At 61.2% G+C, this 11,969-nt stretch overlaps 1 protein-coding gene across 1 annotated transcript; it reads right to left on the reverse strand.

Annotated features, from left to right (window-relative positions):
- Window positions 1-3,927: 3,927 nt before the first annotated feature.
- Window positions 3,928-11,968, reverse strand: CILP2 (cartilage intermediate layer protein 2). The gene is given in 9 exon segments (XM_059919723.1): window positions 3,928-6,520; window positions 6,769-6,926; window positions 7,154-7,262; window positions 7,630-7,830; window positions 7,833-7,907; window positions 8,984-9,139; window positions 9,663-9,935; window positions 10,810-10,908; window positions 11,905-11,968. Coding segments are annotated over 9 exon segments (3,471 nt in total). The 3' UTR covers window positions 3,928-4,184.
- Between the last annotated feature and the right edge of the window lies 1 nt (window position 11,969).

Consider the following 11,969-nt stretch of genomic DNA (forward strand, 5'->3'; position numbering starts at 1 on the left):
GTGTAGCTGAATGAGTGACAAGAAGGTGGCCTGGTGGTGTGGGAGGGAGTGTCTGGGGAGGACAGGGGCAGCGAGTGACCAGGACGGTGTGACCTCGGGACTGATGATAAGGACACTTGACTCCACGCGCCACATCCGCTGTTTTGCACGGCGCCTGTGACCCTGGGTAGGGCGGTGGATGTTTCCCTGCATGCATCCCCAAATGTCCTTGTCTGTTGCTCCCCTGGTCCCTGGGGTCTCCTCCCTCCTGCCTGCCCAGATCCCCCACCCCAGGCCCTGGGGTCTGGCCTCAGCTCCTGCCCTGGGAGGGGTTGTGCAGGAGGATGTTGGCGTTCAGCTGGACTGTTCCTTCTCTGCTGGCCTCCTGCCTCTGTTTCCACCATTAAAATGCAAGCATTCCTCCCACCTGACTGAAGCCAGTTCTCCCTGCCAGGCTGGCTCCAGTCTTTGGGGTCTGCGACTGGGTCATACCCAACTCTGAGGGCTGATGAGGGAGACAGACGGGGCTGGGGAAGTGGTGGGTCATGCCAGGGACACGAGGCCCAAGTGGAGGCGCCAGCAGTGTTCAGCCAAAACAGGAGGCAGCTGGAGGGGAAGGGGCGCTGGGCTGCAGGTTTGGACCCTGAAGGTCTGCCACGTGGGAGGGGGCAGACCCAGTTCCATAAAAGAAACACTTTTCAACACGCTGAATGCCGCCCCAGGTCTAGAGGAGTCTTTGTTATGAGAAACTGTGTGATCTTTCCCAGCTCCAGCACCTTCTGTGGCTCCCCATCACCCACCGGAGACTCTCCAGCTCCTTGCTTGGCATTCAAGGCTCTGTACACCTCCCCTGTGTGTCTCCCTTCTCCATGCCCGCCTGAGGTTTCCCTCCTCAGCCTTCACATGTACCTTTCCAGCTGCCTGGTATGTCTTTCCAGCCTTGCCCACCTGGCAAACTCCTAGACACCCTTCAAGACCCACTGCCTATGTCCTTTTCTCTGAGAAACATTGCCCTTCCCTTCAGCCTATGGTGTCCCCATTTGCTGTGTGACCCTGGGCAAGTCCCTTCAGCTGTGAAATGGGGGGTATGTGTGTGAAAAACCACCCTCCCTAAAAGAATATTTTGAGGCCCAAGACAATAAATATACATTAAATGCTCTCAAAGTGAGTTAGGGCTTGGGGGACAGGGAGGGCTTGTATCCAGTCACTGCTCAATGCATGTTCATTTTTATCTTCCTCCTCTTGGATTCTACAGGTTTAAGACTCTCTCGTTTTAAGCACTGTTCCAAGATTTTTCTCCCACTCGCAATACTAGGAATTTTAAGAACCCCTGGTTCTAAAATTATAAGTCTAAAATGTCGTAGGCGGGACCAAGGGCCTCCTTGTGCCCTGAGCTGATGCCAGGGTGGCTGGAGCTGGGGTCTCTAGGGGGAGCTTTATGCCCCCCACACCCCAAGCTGATGGGGTGTGGTCTGGCAGCCCCAGTTTTAGGGGGAGAGCAATGGATTTACCAGGAGGCGGATAGCAAACATTCCAGGAGGGGGCGGGGGACTCCTGGCTCGGAGGCTAGAATGGGGTCACAAGGCAGCGTCAAGAAGCACAGGGCTGTCAGCTCAGAGCCATGGCTTCCTTCTCTTGGAGCCTCAGTTTCCTCATCTGAATATTGGGGCCAAGTGCTGCCCTCTTGAAGAGTTGTTAGCAGGGATGAGGAGGCACTGGGGCCCCAGCCACCGTCCTGTGCCAAGCATTTTCTTGGGCTCTGCCCTCTGCCTGGAACAGTCTCCCTGGCCCTCTTCCCTCTAGGAGCCCCAGCTCACTCCTGGCCCAGCCGCAGCAGCTGGGGAGGGGGCCTCAGGATGACACCCACCCACCCCTGCCCCGCCATAGGGAAGGGGGGCCAGCTGCCTGCCCCAAACTCAGCTGCCCCAGGCCTGGCAGTGGCCGCGGCCCCAACACTTTCTCAATGAAAGGTATTTGGCAGTGGCGTCTGACACCTCATCACACCCAGCCTGGAAGCCAGCTTCTCCTGCCAGCTGCAGGGGGAACCCCCCCACTCCTGCTGCTCCCCAGGACCCCGACAGGCAGGCCCAGAGTCTGCATTGCCTTGGGCGGGGGCCTACCCCTCTGAGCTTCCCTCTCAGCTGAGGGTGTAGACACAGTAAGTCTGGATAAATGCTTATGCCCCTAGCTCCCAGGGGCCTCAAAGCATCTCCCCTCTCTTGTCCATCACAGCCTATCCAAGGAGAGGCTGGGGTACTGGCACCGGGGCCTCCAAACCTTGTCTCCAAGCACAGCCCTGGGGCCCACCCTCAGAGACTGGGGCTGATACCCTCGGGTTTGCCACATTCTCCCAGACCCTCCAGGCCCCTAAGTCTGGCCCCTGGGCAGGGGAAGATGTTCCCATGAAAGGCATGGCCTGAGCAAAAGTGTGAGTGAGGGCTGGAGAGGCTGGGGGTTGTCGGTTGGAGAGTTCTCCAGATGGACAAGAGCCAGCGGGCCATGTGGGCTGAGCACTGACTCCACAGGTGTGTCGGGGTCTGTGTGAACCTCTCTCCCCGCCAAGGCCAGGCCCTCTCTGGGCCCCCATTGCTGGCACAGAGGTGACACCTCTAAATGCTAGACAGGCAAATGGTAAGAGGGGCTGGAGGGGCAGGGGTGGGCAGGTGGGCGAGCGGGCGGGTGATAGAAGGGGAAGTGGGCGGTTGAGTGGGTGGGTGGGTGTGCAGAAGGCCTGAGCAGGCCCTAGAATAAGGGAATACCCCGCACTCCAACTCCCTGCCATCATCACCCTTTCCGGGGGCAATCAGCCAGGCACAGTGCTCCCCACTCCAGGCCCCCAGAAACGCCACATCGATGCCTTCCAGGGACCGACGTCTACAGGCCAAGGGAGTCTCACGCGTGTTCTTGAGGGGACTGCTGGGTCACCCAGGGAGCCCCCGCTCCTGCCGGGATTCACTCCAAGGCCCAAGCAGCCCTTTGCCTCTCCTTTTTGGGACCTCAATTTCTCTGTCTGGAAAGTGGGGGTGTGGTCAGAACAGCACCTGCCCCATGGGGTGTCAGGACAACTTGCCTGGCCACGCGCACACAGAGCGCAAGCAAGTGATGGTTCTGCACCTCCAGACTGAGAGTCCTGGTGAGGTCAGAGGGCTCAGGACCATGGCCTTGGGCAGCCAAATCACCATGTGGTCAAGGCATGGCCAGGCCTCAGCCGGGTGTGACCCAGGGCAGGGCAGCTGTGGCCCCGGTGGAAGAAGTCCAGGGAAGCCTCAGTTCCTGCCTCCTGGGGCAAGCGGCCCTGCCAGGGCCTCTCCCTGCCCACAGTAGCCCCTGGGCATGTGGCCAGATAGGAGCCACTGACCACAGCCAAGCAAGGAGGATAAGGCCAGGGCAGCCGCTGCTACTGTGTTTTGCAGTCAGGGCTGCACAAGCCTGGGCTGCTCATGAGTCGGCTCTGCACACACATGTCGCAGATGCACTTCTGTGGGCATCGGTTGGGGCCCACGTGCCTGCCTGAGGAGTGTCCGGGGCTGCACGGGGGCCTGCAAGCCGCTTGCACACCCATGTCCGTATGTGCTTCAGGCCTGTTTCTGCCTGCCAAGGTGCACCTGGATCCAGCAGCCCCAGCCTCCATCCTTCTCTCCCCAAGACTGACACCAGGAGTTGGAAATGCAGCATCTTTAATTGAATCCCTGCCCCGACCCCCTGGGGAATCTCCAAGCACCAAACATATGAGAATTGTGCTCCCCAGCCCCAGAGCCAAGAAGCCTCTTCCCCAGACCTTCAATGGGCCATGTCCGGACCCCACACTCACACCTGTTATTATTTATTCAATAAATAACCCCAAGAACAAAACTCAGGGTAGAGGACCCAATAAAGCATCCAGCTCAGCACAGAAATCTGAAAGGGCAGATTATCTGAAATCAGGGTCAAAATATGAAATGAAATCAGAGCTGGCATGTGAGCTGGGAATGATCCCCTCTGGGCCTCAGTCGGTCACCAGCCCCGACCATCACCCCAGGATGCTGGCTTCCACAGTCAGGACAAACTCCATTTCACGTCACACAGCAACAATTATCTGCCTGCGTTTCCACCATCGGACCTGACTGAATTCTGGGCAGGGGAGGGAAGTACCCAGAAACCTGAAGAGACTTCCCAAGGACAGAGGAGTCTGGAGCAGGGCAGAGGAGTGAGGCTGGGGCCCAGGGTCACTGCTGGACCCTGCCACGGCGGGTGCGGAGGGGACCTGAGGCTCGTGCCTGTGCCCGGGCCACCTCGCCCATCTCCCTGCGGATGTCACCAAGAGCTGCCGATGGGGACTCCAGCAGCCTCTGGAAGAGGCTCGGCCGGCCCTCTGGTGTCTCCCGGCACTGAAAGGTGACGGCTGTGCCAGCATCGGCCTTCATCTCCCTGGAGAAGCCATCAGAGGAGCCATCGAAGCAGCGGCCGATGGCAATCTCCTTGGCCAGCCTTGGGCTTTGGTCAGTGACTGTATAGACACCATAGTTGTGACCCAGAGGGTCCAGCGGGGCCAGCATGGAGAAGGCAGCCAGGTCATCAGCGGGTGCAGCAGGGGGGTGCCGGGTCAAGTAATCCTGCAAGAGTCCGTTGACCTCCACGCGTCGGCAGCTGCCCTGGGGCATGATGGTCACCAGCGTCCTGTCCACCTGACTCTGGTCGAACAGCATCCCGCTGCACTTGAACTCCACGCAGGCGGCAGATGTGCTAGGGCGCTGGGGGTCTCGGACACTCCGGTCATCCCGCAGACCGTAGAGCTGGCCCTGGGTCCGAGGGTGACTGCCCCCCGAATTGTGGGAGCGGACCATGTATTCCTGGGGACCCTGGATCTTCACCTTGAGGAAGCAGGCCCTGAACTCCTGCGGGTTGGGCCACCACGCCAGGAGATCTCCAGTCCAGGAGGCCGGCACGCCCTCGCGGAAGGGGACCACGTTATACTCGTATTTTTCCATCTCCACGCGAGCAAAGCGGAAGTGGCTGGCGGTCACCGGGGCCTCCTGGCACTCCCGCAGGTTGCGCCACGGGTACACGGGGCCGTTGGCCTCGGTGGGGTCGCCGGACCTGGGTTTGGCGAGGTTGATGCGGAAGCCATTGCGTTTGAGGGAGGGGTCATCGTGGTCGGTCCGGCGGTAACCCAGCTTGTCTAGGTAGGGCTGGGCCACGCCCACGGTGGCCGGGAGGGGGCGGGGCCGGGAGGGGGCGGGCTCCAGCTCCTCCCCGCCCAGGGTGGCCGTGACCAGGGCGGTGTAGGCGTCTGGCCGGTCAGCATCGCAGAAGGCGGGGAGGCAGGCCCCGTTGGGACCAGTGACGGCGCTGTCGAAGCGGCCCCAGGCGCGGGGGTTGGCCGAGAAGCCGGGGGCAGGCTCCAGGTTGACCAGCGTGACCACCACGCCCTCCACCTGCTCGCTGGGGGTGAACTTTTCGTTGGCGTAGGCGCGCACCTTCACCAAGCAGCGGCGGCGCTCAGGCACGTCCAGGTTGAACAGACGCCGCTCCCGGATCTCCACGTTGCCCACCAGGAAGACCCGCTCCTCCCGGCGGACCCGTGAGGCCGCCGACCTCTCACGCTGGAAGCCGCTCTCCTCTTCCCACAAGCCCGTGTCAGGGTTCAGCGACCACAGCTTCAGGGCCTCCACGTGGCCGGCCATTCGGATCTGGCTGGCGGCCACACGCACGGCCACCGGCCCGGTCTGCAGCTGCTCTGCGGAGCCGGCAGCACGCAGGTCCACCGAGAACATGCCGTAGGTGCGCAGTGGAGCCAACTCCCCGTCACCGTCCACAAATCGCAGGTCACTGGGGGCGGCGGCCGCCGAGGTGACATTTCGGGGGTCCACGAATGTCACCCGGGCCTCCACAGCCCCTGCGTAGGGTTCACCATCAGCTCTACGGAAGGCTCTCGGCGGGATGACCAGCTCGCCTAAGGGGGCTTCGGCCTCCATCTCCCCGAGGGATATCGTGTTGCTCTGGCTGGCATCTAAGATGACAGGGGCTTTCTTGCGCATGGCCTTGACCTCATGGTACACGCCCGCACCTCGAGGGTCAAAAGGCAGGACCCTGACAGTGTCCACGAACTGGCCACTGGGATCCACGAAAGTAATCACCGGCCGCTGAGTGGAAGGTGCCACCTCAATGGTGAAGTCACCCTGGTAGGATGTGAAGCCAATGGGCTCCCGGCCCAGGAGGATCCGAGCAAAGCGCAAGGGCTCCCTAGAGTCAGCGGCCACCACACGTCCCCGGATCAGCCCCCGAAGGGGCAGACATTTCCGGCAGCCACATTCAGCCACTATCTTGACTGGGAGGATGTAGCCAGAGCAGTGGATCTTCCTGCTCTCCAGGCGGTGCACTGAGCAGCAGCGGGAGCCTGCATCCCCACATCGGGGGCTCGAGCCTGCAGGGCTGGGGCAGAGGGTGTCAGGGCAAAGGCCCACGTCCAGGTAGATGGGGCCGCTGCCTGGCTGACCACAGTCGTCTGGAAGCTTGATCAGGTGTTCTCGGGGCTGGGGGTCACAGGCTGGCTGGCCTGGGGCTGTGGAGCAAGAAATCAGCCAGATCAGGGTAAGGGGGGGAACTCCATGGAGGCCAAGGTTGGGGGCCTAGATTGGGGTCAGAGGCTCAACCCGGGGGCTCAGTGGGAGCCTGGGATCCGACTAAGCAAGGTCAGAGATCAGTCTGAAGTTGGGCTTCCATTTAAAGTTGCGTTTTAGCTGGGGTTGGGGCTCAGTTTGGTGTCAGGGCTCGCTCAGGGTTGTGGGTAGGGTTGCTGAGGACGCTCACCAAGCACGGTGAGTTGGGCAGTGCCCGATCGCACGGCCCCAGCATCATTCCACGCTTTGCAGTGATAGGTGCCTGCCTGGTCTGGGTGAAGCCCATGCAGCTCCAGGTGGGTCCTGTACCTGTGCTTTCGCCTGTCCAGCAGGGTCCCGTTGTGGAACCTGGGTGGCGGGTGAGCAACACCATGAATGCCCTTGGCACGGGGGAGGGGCTGCATCCGTCCCGCCCCACGTGGAGCACAGGGAGGTTGCAGAGCAGCTTCCTCTGGGTCTCTGAGGCACCACACAGGCACTTGTGAGGCACTCACAAGTCTCTGAGTCTTCATGGGAAGCCCATTCCAACCCCAAAGCTGGGCGCGAGACCCTTGAGCATGGGGCAAGGCACTCACCAGGAGTATTTCTTGGGCATGGGGGTGCCCAAGGCTTTGCAGCAGAAGGTCACATTCTGGCCAGCCTCTCGAACTCGGGACTCCGGGTGCTTCACCAGGTAGGGCTTCTCTGGGGGCAGAGGCAGCAAAGGTCAGGGCCCTGCCCCATCCCAGCTTCTCCCAATGACCCTTCCCAAGAGCAGGGCCCCATCCTTTCCCTTACAGTGATACCCTGTTTCACTTGGGCCTTTTCTGATGACCCTCCCCTCACTCAGGTTCACCTCACATCTGCTGGAGACTGTGCCCTTAATGCTTAATCTTAATGCTTCCCTTTGCAACTCCACCTGTCACCTCACATCTTCTCCAATGACCGTTACACCTTATTTCTTGCCCCATTGGCCTCACTGTGCATCACATCATCCCAAGTGCTTGGTGTCACCCTGAATTTCCTCCCCAGTTCCTCAGCCCCCTCATCCCTCTTGCCACGAGGCACTTACCCAACTTATTAAGGACAACAGTGACCACAGCAGAGTTGGAGCTCTTGGCCTGGGCCTGGGCCATGCCTGCAGGGAAGCCATCCATTTGGGCACTGACATTGGCTCGGCTGCTGGCACAGACTCCAGGCACCCAGAAGGTTCCGTGGGCATGGCTAGTAGCCATGGTGCCAGGCCAGTCTCTCAAGGAGACCCTGGCTGTGGCAGCGGACGCCCAGATGGGGTGACCACCGAGCCCAGAAGGATGTGGTCAGGGCACCCACAGGTGTTGGGACCACACCCTGGGGGAGGGGGGACACAGGAGGCAGAGAAGACTCTTGACCCCTTCCTGGGGAGGGCTTTCCTCTCTATCAGTCACTCAGCAAAGGTACTCAGACACCCTCCCCACCTTGTTCCCCTCAGAGAGTCCTCAGCATGGACCTGCTTGGAGCAGCCCTTGGTGTGAAGGACATGGGGCTGAGTGGTCAGGGCTGGGCCAAGGGGAGGGACTTGGGGTCCTGGTGTGAAGGAGATGCCCTGGAGGAGGGGACAGGATAGGTGACTCTTACAGGGCAGAGAGGCTCCTTCTAGCATGAGGGGAAATGTTCAGGCAGGGGCTGGGGGCCCAGCGAGGGGATGGGTCTTGGGCCCAGAACATCTCCCTCCCGTCACAATCCTGTGGTTTCGCCATAAAATGGAAAATTCCACTGGAAACTTCAGGGCAGAGGCACGGAGAAGGCAGAGCCAAGCAGAGTAGGGTGGGGATCCCACCACCCCATTGGCCACTGTGCTCCCCCACCCTGCTGCGTGCTCTGCTGGGGCAGTCTCCAGACCATGTTTGTGGAGACCAGGCCTGATTGGAATTTCCAGTCGCCTCCTGGCTGGCCTGGTGTCTGGCCCAGGGAGGGCCTGGGCATCGTGTCTGCCAGGGTGTGAGCGCATGTCCGCGTGGGCATGGGGGACGGGCGTGGCCTGCGAATGCCACGCGTGTGTGCACCCCGAGTGCGTGAGCCAGCTTCTGCGTGTATCCACGTCCACCAGGACATCCGCACACTCCAACAGGCACACAGAGGAAGCGCCTCCTCAGATCTGCCCATGACTGGACACGACCCCCATGGCGTCCACCCGTCCAGATGTACACATTTACCAATGCTCTTCGGGGGCCCGGAAGGGAAGGAAAAGCCAGTCTCCACGTGGTCCAAGTTCTGGTCGTCCAGGCTCCGCCCCTACACTCAGGCTCCGCCTCCTCCCTCCAGGCGCCGCCCCATCAGGCTCCGCCCCAACTAGCCCCTCTAGGTACTTCCCTCAACTGGCCCCGCCCCTACGCCCAGGCCCCGCCTCTAACCCCACTATCTCCTCCAGGCCCCGCCCCTCCTACCTGGACATGGAGGCCTCACACACTTCTGCGCCTCCAGGGGACGCCCAGGACACGCATCCGCAGCGGGGCTTGGGCAGCGGCGGCGGCGCAAGCGACGGCCTGGCCCACAGCTCCCCGAACAGGGACCCCACGGGCCCCACGCACCCCACGTGACCTCTGGAGAGAGGGCAGGGATGGGGGCGTCAGGTAGAACCTGGAATTCTGTTGACAGTGTGGGACTGGAGGGTGCTCCCGTCACGTGCATCCGAGTCAGAGAGAAGTCCTGCCCACTGCCTCAATCGGTGCTCCCCCAGGCGCACCAGTCGAATGTGCAGTTGAGGTACCTTCCCGCCCTCGCCAAGATAAGCCCTGCTGTTCTCCCTGCGTCTCACACACATCTGGGGCTCAAAACACACCTCCACAGAACGGCCCTAGTTCTAAGGCCTAGCAAAAGAGGGCAGTGAGAGGGAGCTATGTTCCTGGGGGCCCCTTCCTGACCCCCACCTGGGCCCCGACCATTCTTAGCCTCTCCCTTCCAAAGCCCCTCTCCTATCCGGTCCGGCCCTCTCCTGCGGCCTTGCTCCTAAAAGACCCCGCCTCTTCCTAGCCACGCCCTGCACCCCCCACCCCCACAACACCATCCTTTCAGGCCTCATCCACCTATGGCCAGTCCCCGCCGCTCCCTTAGCCCCGCCCTCACCGAGCGGGCAGCGGAAGCGCACGTGGTAGTTGGAGCAGCGGCGGCCTCGGGGCTGCTCGCGGTTGAGGCACCAGAAACCTCGCGTGGGGTTCAAGTGTACGCGCTCGCCGACGTCTGACGGCAGGGCCCAGTCTGTGGTGCGCGCCTCCAGCGCCAGCGGCCGCGGGCACACTCGCGCCGGCCCGTAATAGAAGCGGATCGCAGCCAGGCTCTCGAAGTCACCGTCGCCTCCCGGGTGGTCGACGTTGAACCAGGACGTCCACTCGCTGGCCTCTGCGGGCACCGCACGCGCTGGGACCCGGGCCTCAGCCGGTCGGGCCCCATCAGTTCATGCAGAAGCCCGGGCTGCGGCCTGCCCACCCCCATCTGCGTGTTTAAGCCAGGTCCCCCTCCCCACAAAAGTGCATGGGCTAGCCCAGCCTGCCCAGATCCAGAGCCCTCGAGGGCAGAAGGAGCTGTAAAAGGATCAGGGGAGGTTGGATTGCGCTTGCACCGGCCCTAGTTCTGCTGCTCAGTATCTGAGCTGGCCCATGAGTGCATGCTGAGGTCTTGCCACTGTCTCACCAGCCCCCACTCAGAATTCAGAACCGTTGAGGTGTAAGGAGATATAAAGGCAGCAAGAGGAGCCAGGCCTGAGACCAGCTGTTCCACTGCCTAGCGGCCTCGCATCACTGCCAGCTGGGACCTTGCTCATTGCTCACTGAACCTATCAGGCAACCTCCGTTTCACGGAAGCCAGAGGTGGGAAGGGTCTGGTCTCTCACAGGTTAGCTTCTGTTTCCATCAACCCCCCAAGGGGCGCTCACTCCTTTCCTCATTCAAGAGCAAGTCAAATAGAACCTTCCTAGCTGGGAAGCTAGAGACTTGGGTTCCAGAACTCCTGTTTCCCTGACTGAACTGAGCTGGTTGTCTCACCGCCCCGCCCCGCCCCACCCTGGTTTCCTCCTGGACAAACAGCCTGGGCTCTCATCTCCCTGCTCCTAAAACTTAGACCTCTTGGGGCACCACTTCCAGAGGCTGCCATGCCCAGGGACCAGGACAGTCCTGGGCTCTTCACCCAGCTTGTATCCCCTCCTCACAAGACCCTACCAGCCAGAGCTCACACAGAGTCCACAGCAGAACGAGGACTCGGACCCAAGCTGGCTCACCTTCCCAGTCCTCCAGGGCTGGCGAGGGCTGGCCAGGATGCAGCAATGAACCTTCAAGGCCCCACGCAGTCACCATGGGCTCCTCAGGGGTGGTGGTGCCTGTCGAAGGGGTGAGGGGTAGGGGGAAGGACCTCTGTGAACTCCTGGTATGCAAAGTGCTGCCACGATCGTCCCCATTTCACAGAGGAGAAGCCAGAATCCAGCTCTGGCTGATCCTGAGAATTGCAGCACCCCCTCCTCCAGGAAGCCTCCCCATGACCTCCCCACCCCCAGTCTCCCACAGCCCCATCCCTCACTCTGACACAGCCCCTTAGGTTGGGGAAGTCTGTGTCCACTCTGCTCCCCAGACCCAGTTCTCCCACTGTGCTCAGTAGCCATGAGTTCAGTTGGCTGTGCCCCTCCCTGATGTCATATTGATCTGAATTTTCTTTCATCCGTTTGCTGACTGGAAGTCCCTCCCTCAGTCTACCTTTCATCCCTGCACTTGGGGCCCAAGCTGCCAGTGGGAAGTCCTTGGAATCTAGCCTGTCTTCTCCGGCCACGAGTTGTCTGAGATAGCTGGGCTGGGCAGTGACTTCAGACAAGTCCCTTCCCTCTTGGAGTCTCAGTCTCCCCATCTGAGAAATGGGCCCAGTTCCCCACTCCACTGAGTGTTCCAGAAATGGGAATTTCTTTTCTGAGTGCTGTGTGTGTGTGTGTGGAAGAGGGAAGGAGTTAGGTGAGAGGGGACAGCTCTGGCCCCTTCATACTGAGGCCAAGACTGGATGATTCAGGGTCCAAATGCTGTGGCTGAGATGGGCACCCTGCAGTCCTGAGAATCCAGAGGAGCCTGAAGTTCATAGCCACACTCCCGGTGCCCCTATCGTCCCTTGGAGGAGGGAAGACAGTGGATGAGATCCCCTCCTGCCCCAGGTGGTCCCAGAGCTCCATCTCTTCGTTGCCCCCTCATTCCACCCCCGAGGCTGGCAAAGGGAATGCAGGCCTGGGGAAGCAATTGGGTCCCTTGGTTCTGTCTCCAGGCTCCGGCTGCTTGCCACGCCCTCTGTCAGACGTTCGGCGCCTAGGGGGCTGATCTGGGGTCTGGGGGCGCCTCACCTCGGGTCCCCGCCAGGTGCGCGGCGGCGACACAGAGGCAGAGCAGTATCTGCAGTGACGCCATG

This window comes from Balaenoptera ricei, chromosome 3 (genome assembly GCF_028023285.1).
Source record: "Balaenoptera ricei isolate mBalRic1 chromosome 3, mBalRic1.hap2, whole genome shotgun sequence".
NCBI lineage: Eukaryota > Metazoa > Chordata > Mammalia > Artiodactyla > Balaenopteridae > Balaenoptera > Balaenoptera ricei.